The 16,266-nt window shown below is 74.4% G+C and overlaps 2 protein-coding genes across 2 annotated transcripts; one reads left to right on the forward strand and one right to left on the reverse strand.

The window, feature by feature from the left end:
* Positions 1-637: 637 nt before the first annotated feature.
* LOC119234114 (sperm flagellar protein 1-like) lies at positions 638-4,146 on the forward strand. Its single transcript, XM_037496874.1, has 6 exons — positions 638-825; positions 948-1,142; positions 1,633-1,777; positions 1,892-1,958; positions 2,253-2,464; positions 3,276-4,146. The coding sequence occupies exons 1-6, from the start codon at positions 638-640 to the stop codon at positions 3,519-3,521; spliced, it is 1,053 nt and encodes a 350-aa protein (XP_037352771.1). The 3' UTR covers positions 3,522-4,146.
* Positions 4,147-12,267: 8,121 nt separating this feature from the next.
* On the reverse strand, positions 12,268-13,320 carry UTF1 (undifferentiated embryonic cell transcription factor 1). Its single transcript, XM_037496875.1, is given in 3 exon segments — positions 12,268-12,626; positions 12,629-12,718; positions 12,795-13,320. Coding segments are annotated over 3 exon segments (975 nt in total).
* Between the last annotated feature and the right edge of the window lie 2,946 nt (positions 13,321-16,266).

A 16,266-nucleotide genomic window follows, 5' to 3' on the forward strand; every position in this document is an offset into this window, starting at 1 on the left:
CCCGCCGCCAGGGGCAGCCAGGCCGGCCTGGTGTCGTGTCCCGAGGGCTCCGGCCGGCCCCGCCGGGGGCGTCTCCGGGCTCACCCCCCCCCCGCCCCCCGCCCGGGGGCTCGCGGCGGCGCCCAGACGTTCCTCGGAACTCGGGGCTCACGATTAAATTATTGATGAAGTTCTAAACGACGGGATCCTTTTCTTAAAAAAATGTTTGTTTATTCCTGCACGCACGAGGGGGGCGGGGGCTCCCCAGGGACAGTGGGGCGCGGAGCAGGCGGCTCCCCCGAAGCCCGCCGCTGGGGCCGCGGGGGGGCGGGGCCTGCCGCGCCCCGGGAAGCTCCCGGCCGGGGATCGAACTCAGGCCGCAGAGGCTGCGGAGCGCTGCACGGCGCGGGGCTTCACCCCTGCGCCCCCGGGGGCCGGCGGGAGGCTTCTCCGGGGGCGGAGCGGGCGACGCCAACGCGGGGTTCGGGGCCGGGCGCTCGGGCGCTGCCCGTTACCCCGGAGCGCGCCCGCCCCGCCCCCAACCCCTGGCCCCGCCCCAACCCTCACGGCCCCGCCCCCGCGCTGCCGGCCCCGCCCCCGCGCTGCCGGCCCCGCCCCCGCGCCGTCTCCCGGCAACGCCCCGACGCGGCCTGCCGCCATGCCGGGCGCCGCCACGCCGATCCCGCCGGCCCCGCCGCTGCCCCGCGGCGCGCTGCGCGGCCTCCACGCCTGGCTGGACGCGCTCCCGCTCGGCCGCCGCAGCGCCGCCGCCTGGCCCGGGACTTCAGCGACGGCGGTGAGCGCGGGCCGCGGCGGGGGGCTGCAGCCCCGGGCGGGGGCGCCCACGTGGGTGGGAGCGGCGGCGCCCACGCGGATCCTCCCGGCTTCCCCGGGGCGGGGGGCGCCTGGCCCCGGCGCGCCTCTGACCCCAGGCCCGGCCTCAGCCCCTTTCCCTGGGGCGTCTGCAGCCGCTGGGCTGGCCCCGTCCCCGGGAGCCCCGCCCGGGCACTGGGCCCTCCCGGCGCCTCGGCCCGCGCCGCCCCGCGAGCCCCGCCCGCCCGCAGTGATGCTGGCGGAGATCGTGAAGCTCCTCCGCCCCGGCTCGCGGACCTGCACAACTACGTGCCCACCTGCAAGCTCAGCAGCCGGAGCATCCTCAGCAGGCAGGCCCCGCCCCGCCCCGCCCCGCCCGCGCGGTGACAGCGGGACACGCGGCCGCGGGGACGGCCGGCAGTTGGGCGGCCGGAGGGTGGCGCCAGGGAGGCTGCGGCGAAGGTTGGCGTGGGGTCCAGTCCCTGCGAGGGCGAGGGCGCAGCTGGGCAGCCACTGGCGGCCGCCAAGGAGGAGCTGGCTGCTACCCTGGGGCTGGGGGCCCGGGCCGGGCCGGGAGGGTCCCCATGGGGCTCATTTCAGGGTTACCAAGGGAGAGGAAACTGGGGCCCCACGGCCGGGGACGGAGCTGCCCTGCCCTGGGGAGGAAATGAGGGGTCGCAGGGACCGGCGGGACACCCCGCAGACCCAGGCCAGCCAGCGGGAGGATGGCGCAGCCTGGTCCCCACGCCCACGGGCGAGGCCACCCGCCAGCACTGCTGCCCCGTCCTGGTCCCGCGCAGGACACCTGGCTGAGGCTGGGGGCAGCCCCTTCCCTTGCAGGAAAGTCTTTCACAAGCTCCGTTTCTGCGTCTCGGAGGCGGATATCCGGAAGGTGGTGGCCAACACGCCCGGGGCCATCGAGCCCATCCTGTGTGTCCTGAGGGAGAAGGTGGAGGCCAGCACCCGGGACCGGCCGGGCACAGCCGTAGGTGCCCCTGCCTGGCCGGCGGGCCTGGGCCTCCTGGCCACCCCAGCCACCCCCAGAGGAGGACAGGGCTGCCCTGGTCCCCTCACTGTGCCCCCTTGGGAACCTTTGCAGGGCCCACGACGCTCCACTGGCGACGCCGACAGGCCCCGGGGGGGTTCGCCCCCCCCAGCACACACAGGTAGTATCCAAGCCCCTGTGTGGGAGCCCCCACATGAAGCCCTTCCCAGCCCGGCCCCCAGGAGGGCACTTGGGGCCCAGTGCCCCAAGGACTCTGAGCACTTGGGGCCCAGTGGCCAAGCAGACCCCAAGCGGGTAGCTCCTCCGGGGCACAGGGGACCCCACTCCAGCCTCCTGAGTGGGCTTCCCCACGGGCCTGGGGCTGCCAGCAGGCAGGGTCCTGCCAGGGCGTGGTTGGCAGCTGGGGGGGGGGCCGCGGAGCCCCAGGGCCTGGTCCCGTCTCACTGTCTGGCAGGCCGGCAGGACCCCCCACGCCCTCTGGCACAAAGACCCTCGGGAATGAGCCACCTCCAGACACTCGCTACTGCACAAGGGGGGCTGTCCCCTGTCCCCCCGCCCCGCGTGCCTGCTGACGGCTGCTGGCCCTCCAGACGCCCGGAACCCGTGCTGCCGCCGCAGCTGGAAGAAAAGGAGCAGGCGCTGGCTCTGCTGCAGGAGGCGGTCAGGGTAGGGGCCACTCCCCGACGAGCCCGGGGTCAGCGGGGTCGGGGGGCCCAGAGCTAACCCTGGGCGCTGAAATATGCCCAGGGCAGGGAGGATAGTGACTGGCCCTGCCAGCCGTGCCCCGCCCCCAGGCCCATCCCTGGGTCAGTGCAGGCACCGGCGGGAGCCCCCAGTGAGCCTGCTGTAGCCAGCCCCAGGGACAGGCCCCTTCCGGCACCTGGACCCTGACCACGGACCTCGAGTCCCCCAGTCTGGCACCCCAGGACTATTTTCCCTGAGACATGGAGGGGGCAGTTGGGGAGCAGGTGCGAAGCCCTGCTCTGGCCTTAGGGACTGTGGGAGCCCCTGTATGCCACCTTCATGAGGAGGAAGGGCGGGAGGTCACTGTGTGGGGGGGCCCCGGCCAGCGGTGGCCTGACCGATTGACCTGAAGGGCCCGGGCAAAGGCTCCCTGCTGAGGCCAGAGCGGGGCCGGGCACGGCTGGGCTGGTGGCGTCTGCGGACACTTGTGTTCCTCCCCTGCCGGAGCATGGCCGGCCTTGGAGAGGCTCAGAGTCCACAGCAGGGCTTCCTGCTGACCTGTGGCCTCCGTCTCCGCCCTCAGAAGGACCCTGCCCGCTGCTCAACGCCACACGTGCAGCCCCCAAGGCCCGCTCCCCACCCGCAGAGCTGCTGTGAGCTGGAGCCCTGACCCCCGACCCCCTGGCTCCGTGCCCAGGACCTCCCCGCAGGGCCCCACGTCCGGCGCCGCTGGGGCCCGGCGGCCAGCTGGGGCGCCCTGGGCCCCGAGCCCTCAGGCGCATGTCCTCCGCAGCTCCTGCAGATGAAGGTGCACAGGCTGGAGCTGCTGCTGGAGCTGCGGGGCCGGCGCATTGCAGAGCTGACCAGATGGGGGCCAGGCCCCTCCCGGCACCTGGACCCTGACCATGGACCTCGAGCCCCCCAGACCTGCGGCCACACAGACATGGGTGCGGACTGCCCGGCGGGCTCAGAGCGGGGCGCCTGCTGTGGGGGGCCAGGTCCCCACGCGTGTCCCTGGGGGACTGCGGCTTTGACATGAGACTCGAGCCCTGGAGGCGTCCTGCTGTCTCGGGGGCGGGTCTCGGGGGGTGCTGGCTGTTTGCAGCACTTGGATCCCGGCTGCCTGGAGTCCTCAGAAGACACCGTAGAAACGGCTGACTGGGTAGCGTGTCCGTCCTGTGCAGGGGCGCCGTGGGGGAAGTGCGCCTGCGCCCTTCCTGGGGCAGCGTGGAGTGGCCAGTCACCGCTTTGCCCCAGAGGTTAGGGGTCAGGGCCCGCCTGACTGCACCCTCTCCTCGGAACAGCCCCCCCATTCTCTGGGTCCCCAGGACAAGAGGGGGACGCCCGGCTGAGGCCTGTGGGGTCTGGGTGGGGCCTGCGCCCCCCCAACACCAGCAGAGCACAGAGGCCTGGACGTTGCAAGGGTGGGACCCCGTCCATCTTGAGAGAACTGGGGTTCACCTTTAGACTCCTGGGTCAGAAAGGCTTCCAGTGTGGGGCACAGGCCTCAGGGTTTCCAGCCTTGGTTCTAGGGGTCTAGACCCCTGCCCAGTAGCCTCCCTGCCGGCGCGGGGCCGCAGCTGGCCAGGAGCTGGAGGTGCCTTGGGGTGTGCAGGCCCTGGCCCTAGGTGGGCAGCAGGGTAGGTGGTGGAGAGCGGGGCGGGCAGGCAGCGGGGGTCCTGCTCAGACTGCACGGCCTCCTCCACAGGCTGGGGCTCAGATGCAGGCAAGGTGGGGCTTGGCCACAGCCAGTCAGGGGGCCACGCCCCAAGCACACCCCAAAGGCAGGCCCTGGCTGGCAGGCCCGGCCTCCCCCGGGCGAGGACTCTAGGCTGCAGGGCCGACCCTGCCCCGTACCTGCGCCCGCGCCAGGCTGGACCCTGGCCGTCCAGATGAGGCAGCATGGCCCCATGGCCGGCCTCCTGGAGAGGATACAGCTGACCTGTGTCTGCCGGGACCCCGCGGCCCCGCCCAGGAAGCAGCGGCTGCAGTGACTCTGCCCCGTGTCAGGCCGCCTTGGAGGCTGGAGCTGAGCTGGTGAAGCGCCTGTTGCCTCATCGCCTCTCTGGCCACTTCCCCATCCCCTGAGACCATGAGGCCTGGGCCTGGTTCCCACAAGTGCTGCCTCCCACAAGTTATGATCGGGGTGCGGGGTGGCCCCTGGGAGCCCTGCAGGCTGGCCAAGGGGGACCCCACGCGGCTGATGTGAAATCTCGGCCTCGCCCCGGCCTGGGCTCCTGAGGGCACGACCTGTCCCTGCCGCCTGCTCAGGGGAGCGAGGGGCCCCCAGGTGAACTCGGGCCAAGGTGTGGAGGAAGTGGGGGCTTGGTGGCCGGAGGAGGGGGCTGGTACAAAGGCTGCAGGGCCCGAAGCCAGGCCAGGGCTTGCTGGGGTGGGGTGGCGGGGAGTGAGAGCCCAGGGCCTGGTCCCTGGCCCAGACAGTCGAGCTGGGGCGAGGGCGGTGTCCCCACCTGAGGCTGCTTTTCCCACCAACACTTCCGCTGGCGCCTTTGGGGTCGGAGGGGTCGGGGGGTGCTGGGGAGCAGAGGGTGCAGGCAGGCGAGAGCCCAGAGGGCGCCCAGGTAGGTGCCCCCGGGTGTGAGCTGCCCACAGGGGTGCAAGCGCTTCCCCTCGGGTGGCTGAGGGGCTTCACGGGACCAGGGCTACTGGGGGGGCGGCACCTGCTGGGCCTTGCACATCAGACCTCGCACACCAGTGCCTGGGGGGCACTTGCTTTTTTAAATCCACCCCCAGCAAGTGAGCTAGTCCCCTGCAGAGACTCTGAGGCGAGGGCAGGAGGGCACCACCTCTTCCAGGCCAGCACCACCTCTTGGGGCCCCCACCTGTCCGGCAGGAGCGGCAGCTGGGGGCCGCGGGAGGAGAGGTGGTCCTGGTGGAGTGGCCTGGGTGGGCACCCAGCAGGGTCTCCCCCACTCTCCCCCACCCCAAGCAAGGGCAGGGCCAGCACCTCGGGGTTCTGCCTGCACCCTGGTCCCCCCAGCCTGCTCCTTGCTGTCCTTGATGGTGCCTCAGGCTCGCGCTGCTGTGCCTACCCTGTGGGACCCACACTCTCCGCAGGCGTGGGGAGCAGCCCTGTTGGCCCAGGAGTCTGCCGAGGCTCGTGGGGACCCTGGCCTCGGAGCAGGACACTGAGCAGGGCCTGAGGACGGGCACCCTGGTCTAGGGGCCGTGGGGTCCAGGCTGGAGGTGGCTGCTGGGCCTGGAGTTGATGGGGCCTCCCACATCTGGGGCCCTGCCCCTCCCCCCCAGGGCCTGAGCCCTGCCTGGTCCCTCAGCGTGGACGGTGAAGACCAGGGCTGGGCCTGGTGTCGGGGCCGGCGGGGGTGGGGAGCCGGCAGGGGCAGGGAGCCGGCGGGCAGAGCGCCCTGTTCCTCCTGGGGCGGGGGATCCTGGGAAGGTGGAGCGGCCGTCCGTGGCCTTGGAGGGACGGAGGTTCCCGCGCCCGGAGGCTTCCTGATAGAGCCAGAGAGGAGACATGGGAGGGTTATCTTCCCCGGAGCCTTGAAACCCTGCCCAGGCCGCTGCTCAACTTGCCCCCCCACCATGGCCTGGTGGGGCCCAGGTTCTGCCTGGGGGCCTTGGGGCTCAGCCAGCCTGGCCACAGGGCGGAGGGGCCCAGCACTTCACCACAGGCACTGGCCCCACTGTCCCAGCCCCAGGGTGGGGGGGTCTCAGCCCTGCCCCCCCAGATCTGTGAGCCCTGGCCCTCCAAATCCTCTCCAGGGGTGGGGTGTGGGGCTGCCCCACTCAGCAAACACAGCTCAGGACACCTGGTTTCAACAACGAATAGTTGTTTTTGTTTTTAAGGTTTATTTATACAAGAGCAGGGGTGCAGGCCAGATGTGCGGGAGGGTGAGAGGACCCACCAGAGACAGAGTGGGGAGCAGAACAGGCAGAGCCACTGAAACCCACTGCTGAGGGGGGCAGCGGGGAGACCGGAGGGGTCTGCTCGCGATGTGGGCTACTCTGAGGCCGGCGGGGATCAAACTGGCGCTGCAGAGGCTGCGGACAGCCTCACAGCGCTGCGCTCAGCCCGCTGCGCCACCGGGGAGGCCTGTAACAACGAACAGTTTTTAGTGTAAACACACCCCGGCTGGGCTCTGTGGGCAGGCGTTGGGGGACGTTTCTGTCCAGCCTGTTTGGGGACCCGTGTCTGTCTCTCCTAGGGGTGAACTGCATCAGGGGTGACTTGCCGGCCTGAGGGCGCCAGGGACTCTGCACTCCCAAACCTGGTGGAGCAGCGGCCGGCCGGGAGGTGGGGAAGGGCGCGGGCAGGCTGGGGGTGCAGGCGGAATGCGGGGCAGGCTGGGGGGCGTGGGGCCCACACCAGTGGCCCCTCTGGGAGTGTCAGGAACTCAAGGGTTAAGAGTAGGCCCTGGGAGTTGGCCCTGCAGCCTGGGGAGCAGCTGTGAGGGCCCCAGGATGGAGCGGAGGGAGGGAGGCAGGCAGGGAGGAGCCCTGAAGGCCACTCCTTATCACCGTGCGGGCACCCGAGCCAAGTCGTCCAGGGTGGGGGAGACTGTGTCCAGGGTAGGGGCCCACTAGGGGAAGCTGCGGGGGCCACCGCTGAGGCCCCGTGCCCAGGGCTTGTCTGTACCCAGTGGCCTGGTCCACGAGGGGCTTCCTGGCGCTCAGCCTGGCTCCCGCCTGTGGGTCCTCACCACACTGTCCCCAGCGGACCTGCCCGCTCTGCTCCTGGGCAGGCCCTTTGCAGGAAATGCAGGGTCCACAGTGCCCAGGCAGTGGGGCAGCGGCCCCAGTGCCTGCAAACAGCAGGCGGCCCTTACCCCATGCCACCCCTGCTCCAGGAACACAGATGTGTCTGAGGGGCTGAGTCCCTGGGGTGCAGCCAGAAGGGCTGGCTGGGACGGTGCCCCTGACCCCTTGTCTCTGACCTGCCCTGGTGGCTGGGCAAGGCCCTGGGCAGAGCCTGGCCTTGAGCCGGCTCACAGGGCTGGCAATCAGCGTCCACGGGGGGCGCAGGCAGGATGGCAAGGCCCGGGCCCCACGGAGACCCGGTCATCTCCACACCTGCCCGGGCCTCTGCTTCAGAGTGAGCCGGGTTGATTTCGCCACCAGAGGAGACGGTGACTTCCGGGCCGCAGGGCGGCTGTGGAGAGCGACGCGACAGGGACGCAGGGGGCGCGTGGGCACGGCCGGCGGGGATCACCTGCCCGCTGGCACCTGCGGACTCGTGGCACGCGCGCCCCCACGTGGCTGCCCAAGGTACAGGCTCCGCCGGGAGCCCCAAGGCCGCGGGTTCCCAGTCTCAGGGGTGCTCAGGGCCCCTGGGGCGTACACCGGGCGAGCCCAGCCTCAGGCGCCTGCCAGGAGCAGCCCTCGAGCCTTGGCCCTCCCGCCCGGGCCGCTGCTGCTCATCTCTCCTTCCGCTCCTGGCCTCCTCCCTCCCCCCCCTGACGTCTAGGGTGACTGCGCTCCCTGCAGGCCTGGGGGGCAGCTAGAAGGGGGGGCAACGCGAGATGGAGGTTCAGGGTGGGAAAGGCCCTGTGTGGGTGGCAGAATGCGGGGGGCGATGGCACCCGGGGTGGGCGGCAGGCCTGGGGTTTAATGGAGAATGGTGGCCACTGAGGTGCAGGAGCAGCTGAGCCTGGGTCATGCATGTCTGAGACTTGGGGCTCATCTGTGTGTGTCTGGGGGCTGACCCGCTGGACCCCACAGGCAGGGTGGGACTGAGGATCTTGACCCAGGTCCTGGCTTCCACCCCAAAGGGGTCAGGACGGCTTGTCCCTCCAGCCCCTGCGGACAAGCTGCTCCCAAATGGGGAGGAGACACCGGCCCTCCACCCCCAGACCTGCCCTCCAAGTAGGGGCGGGAGGGATGCAGAGGCTTGGGGGGCTCTAGGTTCTGGGGGAGGGGAAATCTCTGCGTGAGCAGCTTTGGTCTTTGCCCAGCTCCCCCTGCACTCTGACCCCCAAGCCCTCAGCGCCCCAACCTTCTCCAGAGCTGGGGATGGAGGGTGGACGGGTGTCCCGCCAGGGAGGGCTCCCCCCTTCCTCCGGACCCCTGGGCAGCCCCCAGGGGGGTGTGGTGGGGCGGAGAGCGCAGTGCCCAGCGCAGTGGGCAGTGCTGGGGCACCTCGGGGCCTGGGGCGGGGGTGGGGGCACGTCCGGAGGGCGGGGCCGCACCCCTTCTCAGGCCGGCTCCCCCGTGCCTTCCCCGCTCCTGACGCCAGCAGAGGCCCGAGATAAGGGCGGGGGAGGCCGAGGGCGCCGGGCCTGGAGCCCCGGCCCGGCCCGCTCTGCTCACAGCGGGTCTTTGTGCCCCGACCTCGCAGGTGCGGGGGTGGACGGGCCTTGGCGGCCTGCGGCCCCATGTGACCGCGGCTGCCCGCGCCCGCCAAGGTCCCTGCGGCCCATAAAGGGGCGCTCGCCGGCGGCGCGGCAGAGCTCGGGCCAGCGCGGACTCTGCAGGGACCCGCTGCGCTCCCGACGGGCTCCCCGGCTCCCCGGCTCCCCGGCTGCGCTCCCGACGGCCCCGGCCCTCCCTCCGCTCCTCCGGCTCGGCTCCAGGTCCATCCCCGGCCCCGCCCCCCGAGCCCAGCGCGCTCGCCCCGCAGATCTCGGCCGGCCCGCCAGGAGGACCCCCGACGCGCCTCTCGCGCCCCGCCTTCCTATGCACATACTTCTTCGAGGGTCCGGCCTGAAGAGGTGTCGGGCATGGGAAGGTGGGGCGGCGAGGTCCACCACCGCGCGGCGCCGCACCGCCTGGAGGAAGGCCCGGCCGGCGGGGTCCAGGTCTGGGGGGCTTGGGGGCTCCGTGCGGGGAAGGGGGGCTCGATATGTTCCCCGCCACTGCTTCCTCCACCCGCGCCACGCCCCTGTGACCACCGCAAGAGCCGATTTTCCGAGGGAAATGTCAATAAAGGAAGCCTGCAAACCCACTGGTGATGCTTGTCTGTGTGGGGGGCCGCCGGCGCCTCTCTCTGTCCACACGGAGGGTCCCCCCGCCTGCTGGGCTGCGGGTGGGTGGGGTGGGGGTGTGCGGCTCGGATCTCTGAGGAGCCGCACCCACCGCCCACTCAGAGGCCGAGGACTGCGCCTGCAGCGCCAGGCAGGGTCCCGGTTAGGGAAGTGGTGACTCCCCCCCCCCCACCCGCCTGGAGGGGCTCTGGTCCCGGGGTGCAGGACAGGAGCCCCTGCGCCGGTGAACCCCGCACCTGCAGCCTGCGCCCCTGGGAGAGAGCCATCAGCTTGGGGCTGCCCGGCTGGGGGGTGGGGGGCGCTTCCCTGGGAGCGGCCGGCAGAGCAGGGCCCCTCCACACCTGCACGCAGACCCCAGCCTCTCCAGGGGCCCCAGTGAGGCCGAGCAGAGCCTGGGGGTGTGGCCCAGGGCCGCGGCTGCAGGGGCTCCTCTGGGAGAGACCACCCCGCTGGGCTCCGGGGCAGGAGTGATGAGGAGCCGCAGCCCCAAGCTGGGAAGGGCTGTGGGGAGGGGCCTGGTCCTCTGTCCACTGCGGGTCTGCCCTCACCCCCCCTTTCCGAGGGCCAGAGGAAGTAGGACCCCCGCCCCTTTTCCTTTGCTGCTAGAAAGCCCAGGAAAGGGGGTGCTGCTCCCCACCCATCACCATTGCCCCCAGGCAGCACTGGCTCAGGGCAAGGGAGGGGGGGATGGGCTGGGGGAGGACAGGTGTGGCCCTCCGGGAAGGCCCCGCCCCCTGGGGCTCTGGGCCCAGGGTGGGGCCTGGGAGGGGGCAGGGAGCGCCCTGGGGAGAGGCCCCTGCAGCCCCAGCTGGGGGTGGGGGTGGAGGCGGTGCAGGGAGACGGAGCCTGGGATTCTAGGGTAGAACGAAGGGCTGGACAGGCCCGCGCAGCACCTCACCTGGGTGCCCCCAGTCCCCCACCCCAAGTCCTGCCAACCCCCGCTTCCCCTTGGACCCTCAGCTCTGGGGCCAGCCAGGCAGGGCAGGGCGTGTGGGCGACGGGGCGGGACCCCTCAGGTCCCTCTGGGGCCCCGGCCCTGCTCGGCTGTCCATGTGCAGGAGGCCCCTGTGCGGGGGTGTCCTGGCCACTGTGTCCTCTGTCCTGGGAAGGCCCCCGGCTGCAGACCCCGGGGAGCGCCAGGAGTCACTGCCCAGCGGTCAGGGCCCAGGCCCCCGCTGCCCCTGCGTGCTGGGCCTGCAGGGCGGCCTCCACCTTGAAGCGGACGGACTTTGCAGCGGGATCTCACCGCGAGGGGAGGCCCCCCCGGGCCGCGGAGCTGCCGCGGCCGCTGCAGCACCAACCAGACCCCGGCCGGCCGGAGCTGACCCCGCGGCCAGCAGCCTCTCGGTCTCCGGCTGCGCCTCAGCGGCGCGCGCGGGAGAAGGGGCCCCACAGGGCGAGGGGGAGGGGGCGGGGCCCCCGGGCAGGGAGGCGCCCCAGGTGCGGGGGTGGCAGCCGCTGTTGACTTGGCCGAGCCCCACGGGCCCCGCAGTTCTGACCTCGGACGCCTGAGGGGGGGGATGCGGGGGACGCAGTCCCCTCCCCCCGAGGGAGAAAAGCAGAGGGCGGGCTGGACCCAGCCCCCCAGGCCTCAGCCCCGTCCTCTGGACGGCGAGGGGCGGAGCCCCGGCTCGGTCGGGCCAGGCCGAGGGGAAGCGAGAGCCGCGCCGGGCGGGGGTCATGGCGGCGGCGGCCACTGTGGCGCGCAGAGGGCCGAGGCAGCCGTGGGCTCGGGGCCCAAGGAGTCTGGGGGCGCGGGCCTCACGGCCGCCCCCGTGGCTCCAGGACCAGGGCTGGGGCCCCCGCCACGGCTCAGCAGGACTCCCCAGTCAGGGCGCCCCGGGCCCGGCCAGAGCCAGGAGGCGCGGCCCGTCCGGGACACTCCGCGGGGCCCGCCCGCGCCCCGGGCTGGGCTGGAAATCGCCGCCGGCCTTTGCCAGTCACGGCCGCGGCGAGGAAAGGGCGGCCGCGGGGTCCCGGGGGCGCGAGGCGCCTGCGCGCGAACCCCCGCGCCACGGCCGGACCCCGCAGACGGGAGGACGCGCCCCCCGCGCGCCTGGGCCGGCCCGGGCGGGCGCGCGGCCTGGAGGCCGAGGGGCCGGGCCAGCTGCGGGCCGGGCGGACCCCACTCCCGCCCGCCTCCCGCCGCCGCCAGGAGGGGCGCGGCCAGGGCTCCCCCCGGGGGAGGCGCGGAGTAACGGGGTTCCAGGGTAAAGGGGAGGCCCCCGCCCCGCCCAGGGGCGGAGCCGAGCGGGGAGACGCTGGAGGGGCCCCGCGACACCCGGGCTCCCCTCGGGCTGGGAGGGGGCGCTCCGGGCGGGCCGGGCGCCGCCCCAGGGAGGCCGCGGGCGGGGCGGGGCGCCTGCGGCGGCGGGGGGAGGGCGCGGCGGGCCCCATTCAGCCCCGCGGCCGGCCGGCTCCCGCCCCCGGGATGCGCCCCGTCGGGCTTTGTCATGCGGGCGCCGCCTGGGGCCACTTCCTCCGCGCACCTGGGCGCGCGCCCGCCCCTCCCCCGGGCCAGGTCCTCGCGGCCGCGCTCCGGCCCCAGCCGGCTCCCGCGCCCCGCCCCGCCCCGCCCGCGTTCCCGGCGGCCCGCGGCCCCTCCGTGGAGACGGGCGTCCCCGCAGCCCCCCCAGGCACCCCCCGGGCCGGAGCCCCCGCACCTGGCCCGGGTCCGCGCGCGCCTCCCGGCGGGACGAGCCGCTGCCGGCGAAGGAGCCGCGCCGCAGGCTCAAGTCGGGGCGAACCATCTTTATTGAACGGACGGGGCCGGGGGCGGGCGGGGGCGGGGACCGGGGCGCGGGCCGGGCGGGGCGCGGCCCCTCACGGGCGCGGGTCCACCAGGACGCCCCGCTCGGCGGCCGCGCTGCCCAGAATGAAGCCCACGGCCAGGGACACGGTCTGGTCGAAGGCGCCGCGCAGCTGCTCCACGTGCTGGTTCAGCGTCAGCAGCTGGTCGCGCAGCGGGCCCAGCACGGCCACGATGTCGCCTAGGTGGCTCAGCGTCTGCAGCAGCGCGGCGTTCAGCGACGGCGGCGCGGGCGGCGGGCGGTCCTCGGGGCTGCGCGGCGGCGAGCCGGGGTCCTCCCGCGCGCGGTCGGGCGCCGGCGGCGAGCCGGGGCCGCGGAAGGGCGCGGGGCACTCGGGGCGGCCGGGCGCCGTCGGGGAGCCGGGGCGCGCGGCGCGTCGGCGGGCTTGGGCGGCGACGGGCCGAGGCCCAGCGTCCAGGCGCGGTCCGCGCCGGGGTCGCGGGCGGCCGGCGGCGGCGCGGCGTCTGCAAAGCGAGCGGGCGGGCGGGGTCAGGCCGGGCCCCGCGCCCTCCCCGCCCCCCCGCCGGCCCCCGCCCCTACCCGGCTCGGGGGGCGCGCTGGGCGCCGGGCGGCGGCCGCGCTGGGGGCGCCCGGAGGCGCGGCGGCGGCCGCGCGGGCCCCCGGTCTCGCCCAGCAGCGCCATGAGCTCGCGGATCTGCGCGTCGAAGGGCCCGGGCGGCTGGTCGCGCGCGTCGCGGAGCTTGTCCTTGAGGAACTTGTAGCGGCGGCGGCACTGCGAGGGCGTGCGGCGCACCTGCTGGCGGGCCAGCGCGGCCGACACGCGGCGGTAGGTGGGCAGCGCGCGGCGCCGGTCGAGCAGCAGCGCGCGCCACACGGCCGGCTGCAGCAGCGTGCCCAGCAGCAGCTCCGTCTCGCGCGCGCTCCAGGGCGTGCGCTGCGCCGAGCCCGGGGACACCGGCGAGCCCGGGGAGCCGGGGGGCGCGGGCGCCGCCAGCGCGCCGGGCGAGGCGGGCCGCGAGGCCGGCGCGTCCGGGTCGCGCTCGGGGTCCGGGCTGGCGGGCGACGGCGGCGCGGGCGGGGGCGGCCGCCGGGGCCGGAGCAGCATCCCGGGGCCGGGCGGGCGCGCGGGGGTCTGAGCCGGGCGCGCGTCCGCCGCCGTCGGGCCGGGTCTACGCGGCCCGCCCCGCCCCGCCCCGCCCCGCCCCGCCCCCGGCCCGCGCCCCGGGGGCCCCGGGGGCCGCGCGCGCCGGGCCTCCCGCCGGCCTGGACCCCGGGCCGCGAGCCTCGGCGCCGCCCCTCCCCGCGGCGCGGCCCGGCCCGCGACGGCCGTGGGCGGCCCCGGGCCCCTCGGGCGGCGGGCTGGGCGCGGGGGGCGGGCCGCGCGCTGCGCATGTGCCGTGCCCTTTGACCGCGCGCGGGGCGCGGGACCGCCCCCCGCCCCGCCCCCCGCCCCTCCCCGGGCCCCGCGCCCCCCGCCCCCCCGGGCCGCGGCGCTCCGGCCCTGCGCGGGGCCCGGCGGACTCGCCGCGGGGGCGGGGGCGGGGGGGGGGGCGCTGGCCGGCGCCCCGAGACTGGACGCCCGGGCGCCCGCGGTCCCGGCTCCGGGCGGCCGCTGTGAAGACGTCGGGCTCCTTCGGGCGCTCGAGGCAGACCCGCGAACGGGCCTGTGGGGGCCTCGCCAGGTCGCCCCCTCGCCGGGGCGTGGGCTCCCTCCGCAGCGGGTCGCTGCTCTGGCCAGTGGGGTGGCTTTGCCCCCAGCACTCACCTGGTGCCTTCTGGGCGCTGGTTGTCACAACTTGGGGTGCTCCCGTTGTCCCTTGGGCAGAGGCCAGGGGTGCTGCTGGCACCCCACGCGCCCCTGGGGGCCCCTCCTGCGGGGAGGGTGCACAGGCCGCCCCGCGCGCCTCCGCGGCCAGGCAGCGCCTCTGGCACCGCTTCCCCTGCCCTGAAATGCCCTGCTGCGCGGGCAGCGGAGACAGGAGGGGTCTGCGCCATGGGGGCCGCTCCCTGGCCGGGGATGGAACTCGGGCTGCCGTGGCTGGGAAGCTTGGCAGCCCTGAGACTAACCCCTGCGCCCCCAGGGAGCCCCGTCCACGGCCCTCTTCTCTGGAAGTGAGTCAGCCGGGGGGGGGCTGGGGCACCCTGCCCGGCCCAGCCAGGGCCCTCTCTGCGGCCTCCCGCCGAAGCCCATGGTGATGCGGGCCCGCGGGGCGGGGTGGCAGCGCCCAGAGCCGCCTTCCGCCGGGGCAGTGGGACCCGCCTTGGCCGAGGAGACGGCGGACGCCAACAGTCAGGGACTGGCCGCCACCCCCGCCAGCCACCGCCCGCACTGGCCGGGATCACAAAGCAGGAGCAGCAGCCCACGCGGGTCTGGGCGGCGTTTGGGGCGGCCAGTGTTGCTGGTGGGGCATCTGGGGCCTGACCTGCCCCCAGCCCTCCTGCTCCTGAGGGGGTGGGTGGGCCTCACGGCCACACAGGGCAGGGTCACAGGAGCTCTCGGGAGGGCCCACGCCGGAAACAGCCCCTGGCCGTGGGTGGGGCGGCTGCTGGGGCGCCTGGCCACGGGCACCGGGCCTGCCTCGCAGCCATGGAAGGAATGGGGTACCGCGTCCCTTGGAGAGAGGGGCAGGCGGGACAGCCGCACACGCCAGTCCACGCGTAGACCCTGGACAGCAGGGCGGTGGGGGCCTCGCCGGGGCGGTCAGGTGCCGGGCGGGTGGACACCGCTGCCCTGCGCCCTTGGGGACACCGCGTCCCGTGTGCTCCCAGAGGCGTTTGTGCAGCAGTCAGGAAGGGGGCGAGGGAAGCAGGGATGGGGTGCAGCACCCTGAGGCCCCCATTTTCTCAGGCCCCAGCAGCACTTGGGCCCACAGAGCTCGGAGCCCAGCTCGCGCTGCGCAGGGCGGACTCTCGGGCGCCCTCAGCCCCTGGCGCCTTTGGGGTCAGCTCCCGCCTCTCCGGGGACTGGGGGGGCAGGGCCGTGTGGCGGACGCCCCTCCCGGGGAGCTGTGCGCTGTGGGTCCTCCCGGGGCCGGGCTGGGGACAGCTGCTGTCTCCGAGCACCCCTCTGGGAGCACTTGCCAGCGCTGTGCCCTGGCCCGTGGGCTGCGGGGACCCCCAGGAGCCCCACTACCACGCGGCAGAGCTCGCTGTGGGTCCCGGGCGGGGCGGCCCCAGCCCGGCTCGCGGGAGAGGACAGGCTTTCAGAAGCTTGGGGGGCCAGGGTCAGGACCCGCCCGCCGCTGCTGCGTGGACGCCCCCGGGCCAGCCGCCGCTGGGGCAGTGCCCGCTCCGCAAATCCGCACTCCTCCGGAGCCTTCCACAGCTGCCAAGCTGCACGCACCCGTAGGCGGTGATGCCCAAGCTCTGGGCCCTGGCCTCCGCCCCTCCCTTTGTGGTGTCCATCATCCTGACCTCCCCAGGGGAGGCCAAACCCCAAGGCACGCTCAGCCCCTCCCCAAAAAGCGTGGCACCCTGGCGAGGCCTTGGCCAGCCTGAGGGAGGGCGTGCAGCTGGCAGTGGGCACAGCCAGTGGGTCTGCTGCTTGGGCAGCCAGTGTCTGCCACCCAGGAGTGTCTCCTGCCCCTCTGCGGGGCACTGACTGGGCTCGCCCCTGCCAGGCTGAGACCCCACCCCCCCACACTAGGGTGTCTGCCCGGCAGCCAGCCAGCCGTGTCCATAGAAAGGCCTTTATTGAGAAATGAGGGGCAGAGCCACATGCTCGGTGCTTAGTGGGGTGCCCCTGCAGTCGTGCATGGGGGGGGGCAGGGACTCCTCATCAAGGTCACTGGCATGTGGTGACAACCCCCCAGGCCTGCCCGGCCAGAGCCGGTGGGGAGCAGGTCTCAGTGTCTCCTGCCACGCTCTGGGGGGCCGCAAGGAACAGCCCTGGGCCAGTGGCCACTGCACCTGGATGCTGTGTGGGGCCCGCGTCCTGCCCGCCGGCTGGAAATGGAGGGGTCTGTGCCACCCAGGGAGCAGCTCTGGTCCTCCTGGAGGGCTGAGCCTGGCCTGGAGGCTGCTGGGGGCGCAGCCCTCAGCCCTACTCTGC

The sequence above is a fragment of the Talpa occidentalis genome, unplaced genomic scaffold (genome assembly GCF_014898055.3).
Source record: "Talpa occidentalis isolate TD23 unplaced genomic scaffold, MPIMG_talOcc4v2.1 talOcc4.8, whole genome shotgun sequence".
Taxonomy (NCBI): domain Eukaryota; kingdom Metazoa; phylum Chordata; class Mammalia; order Eulipotyphla; family Talpidae; genus Talpa; species Talpa occidentalis.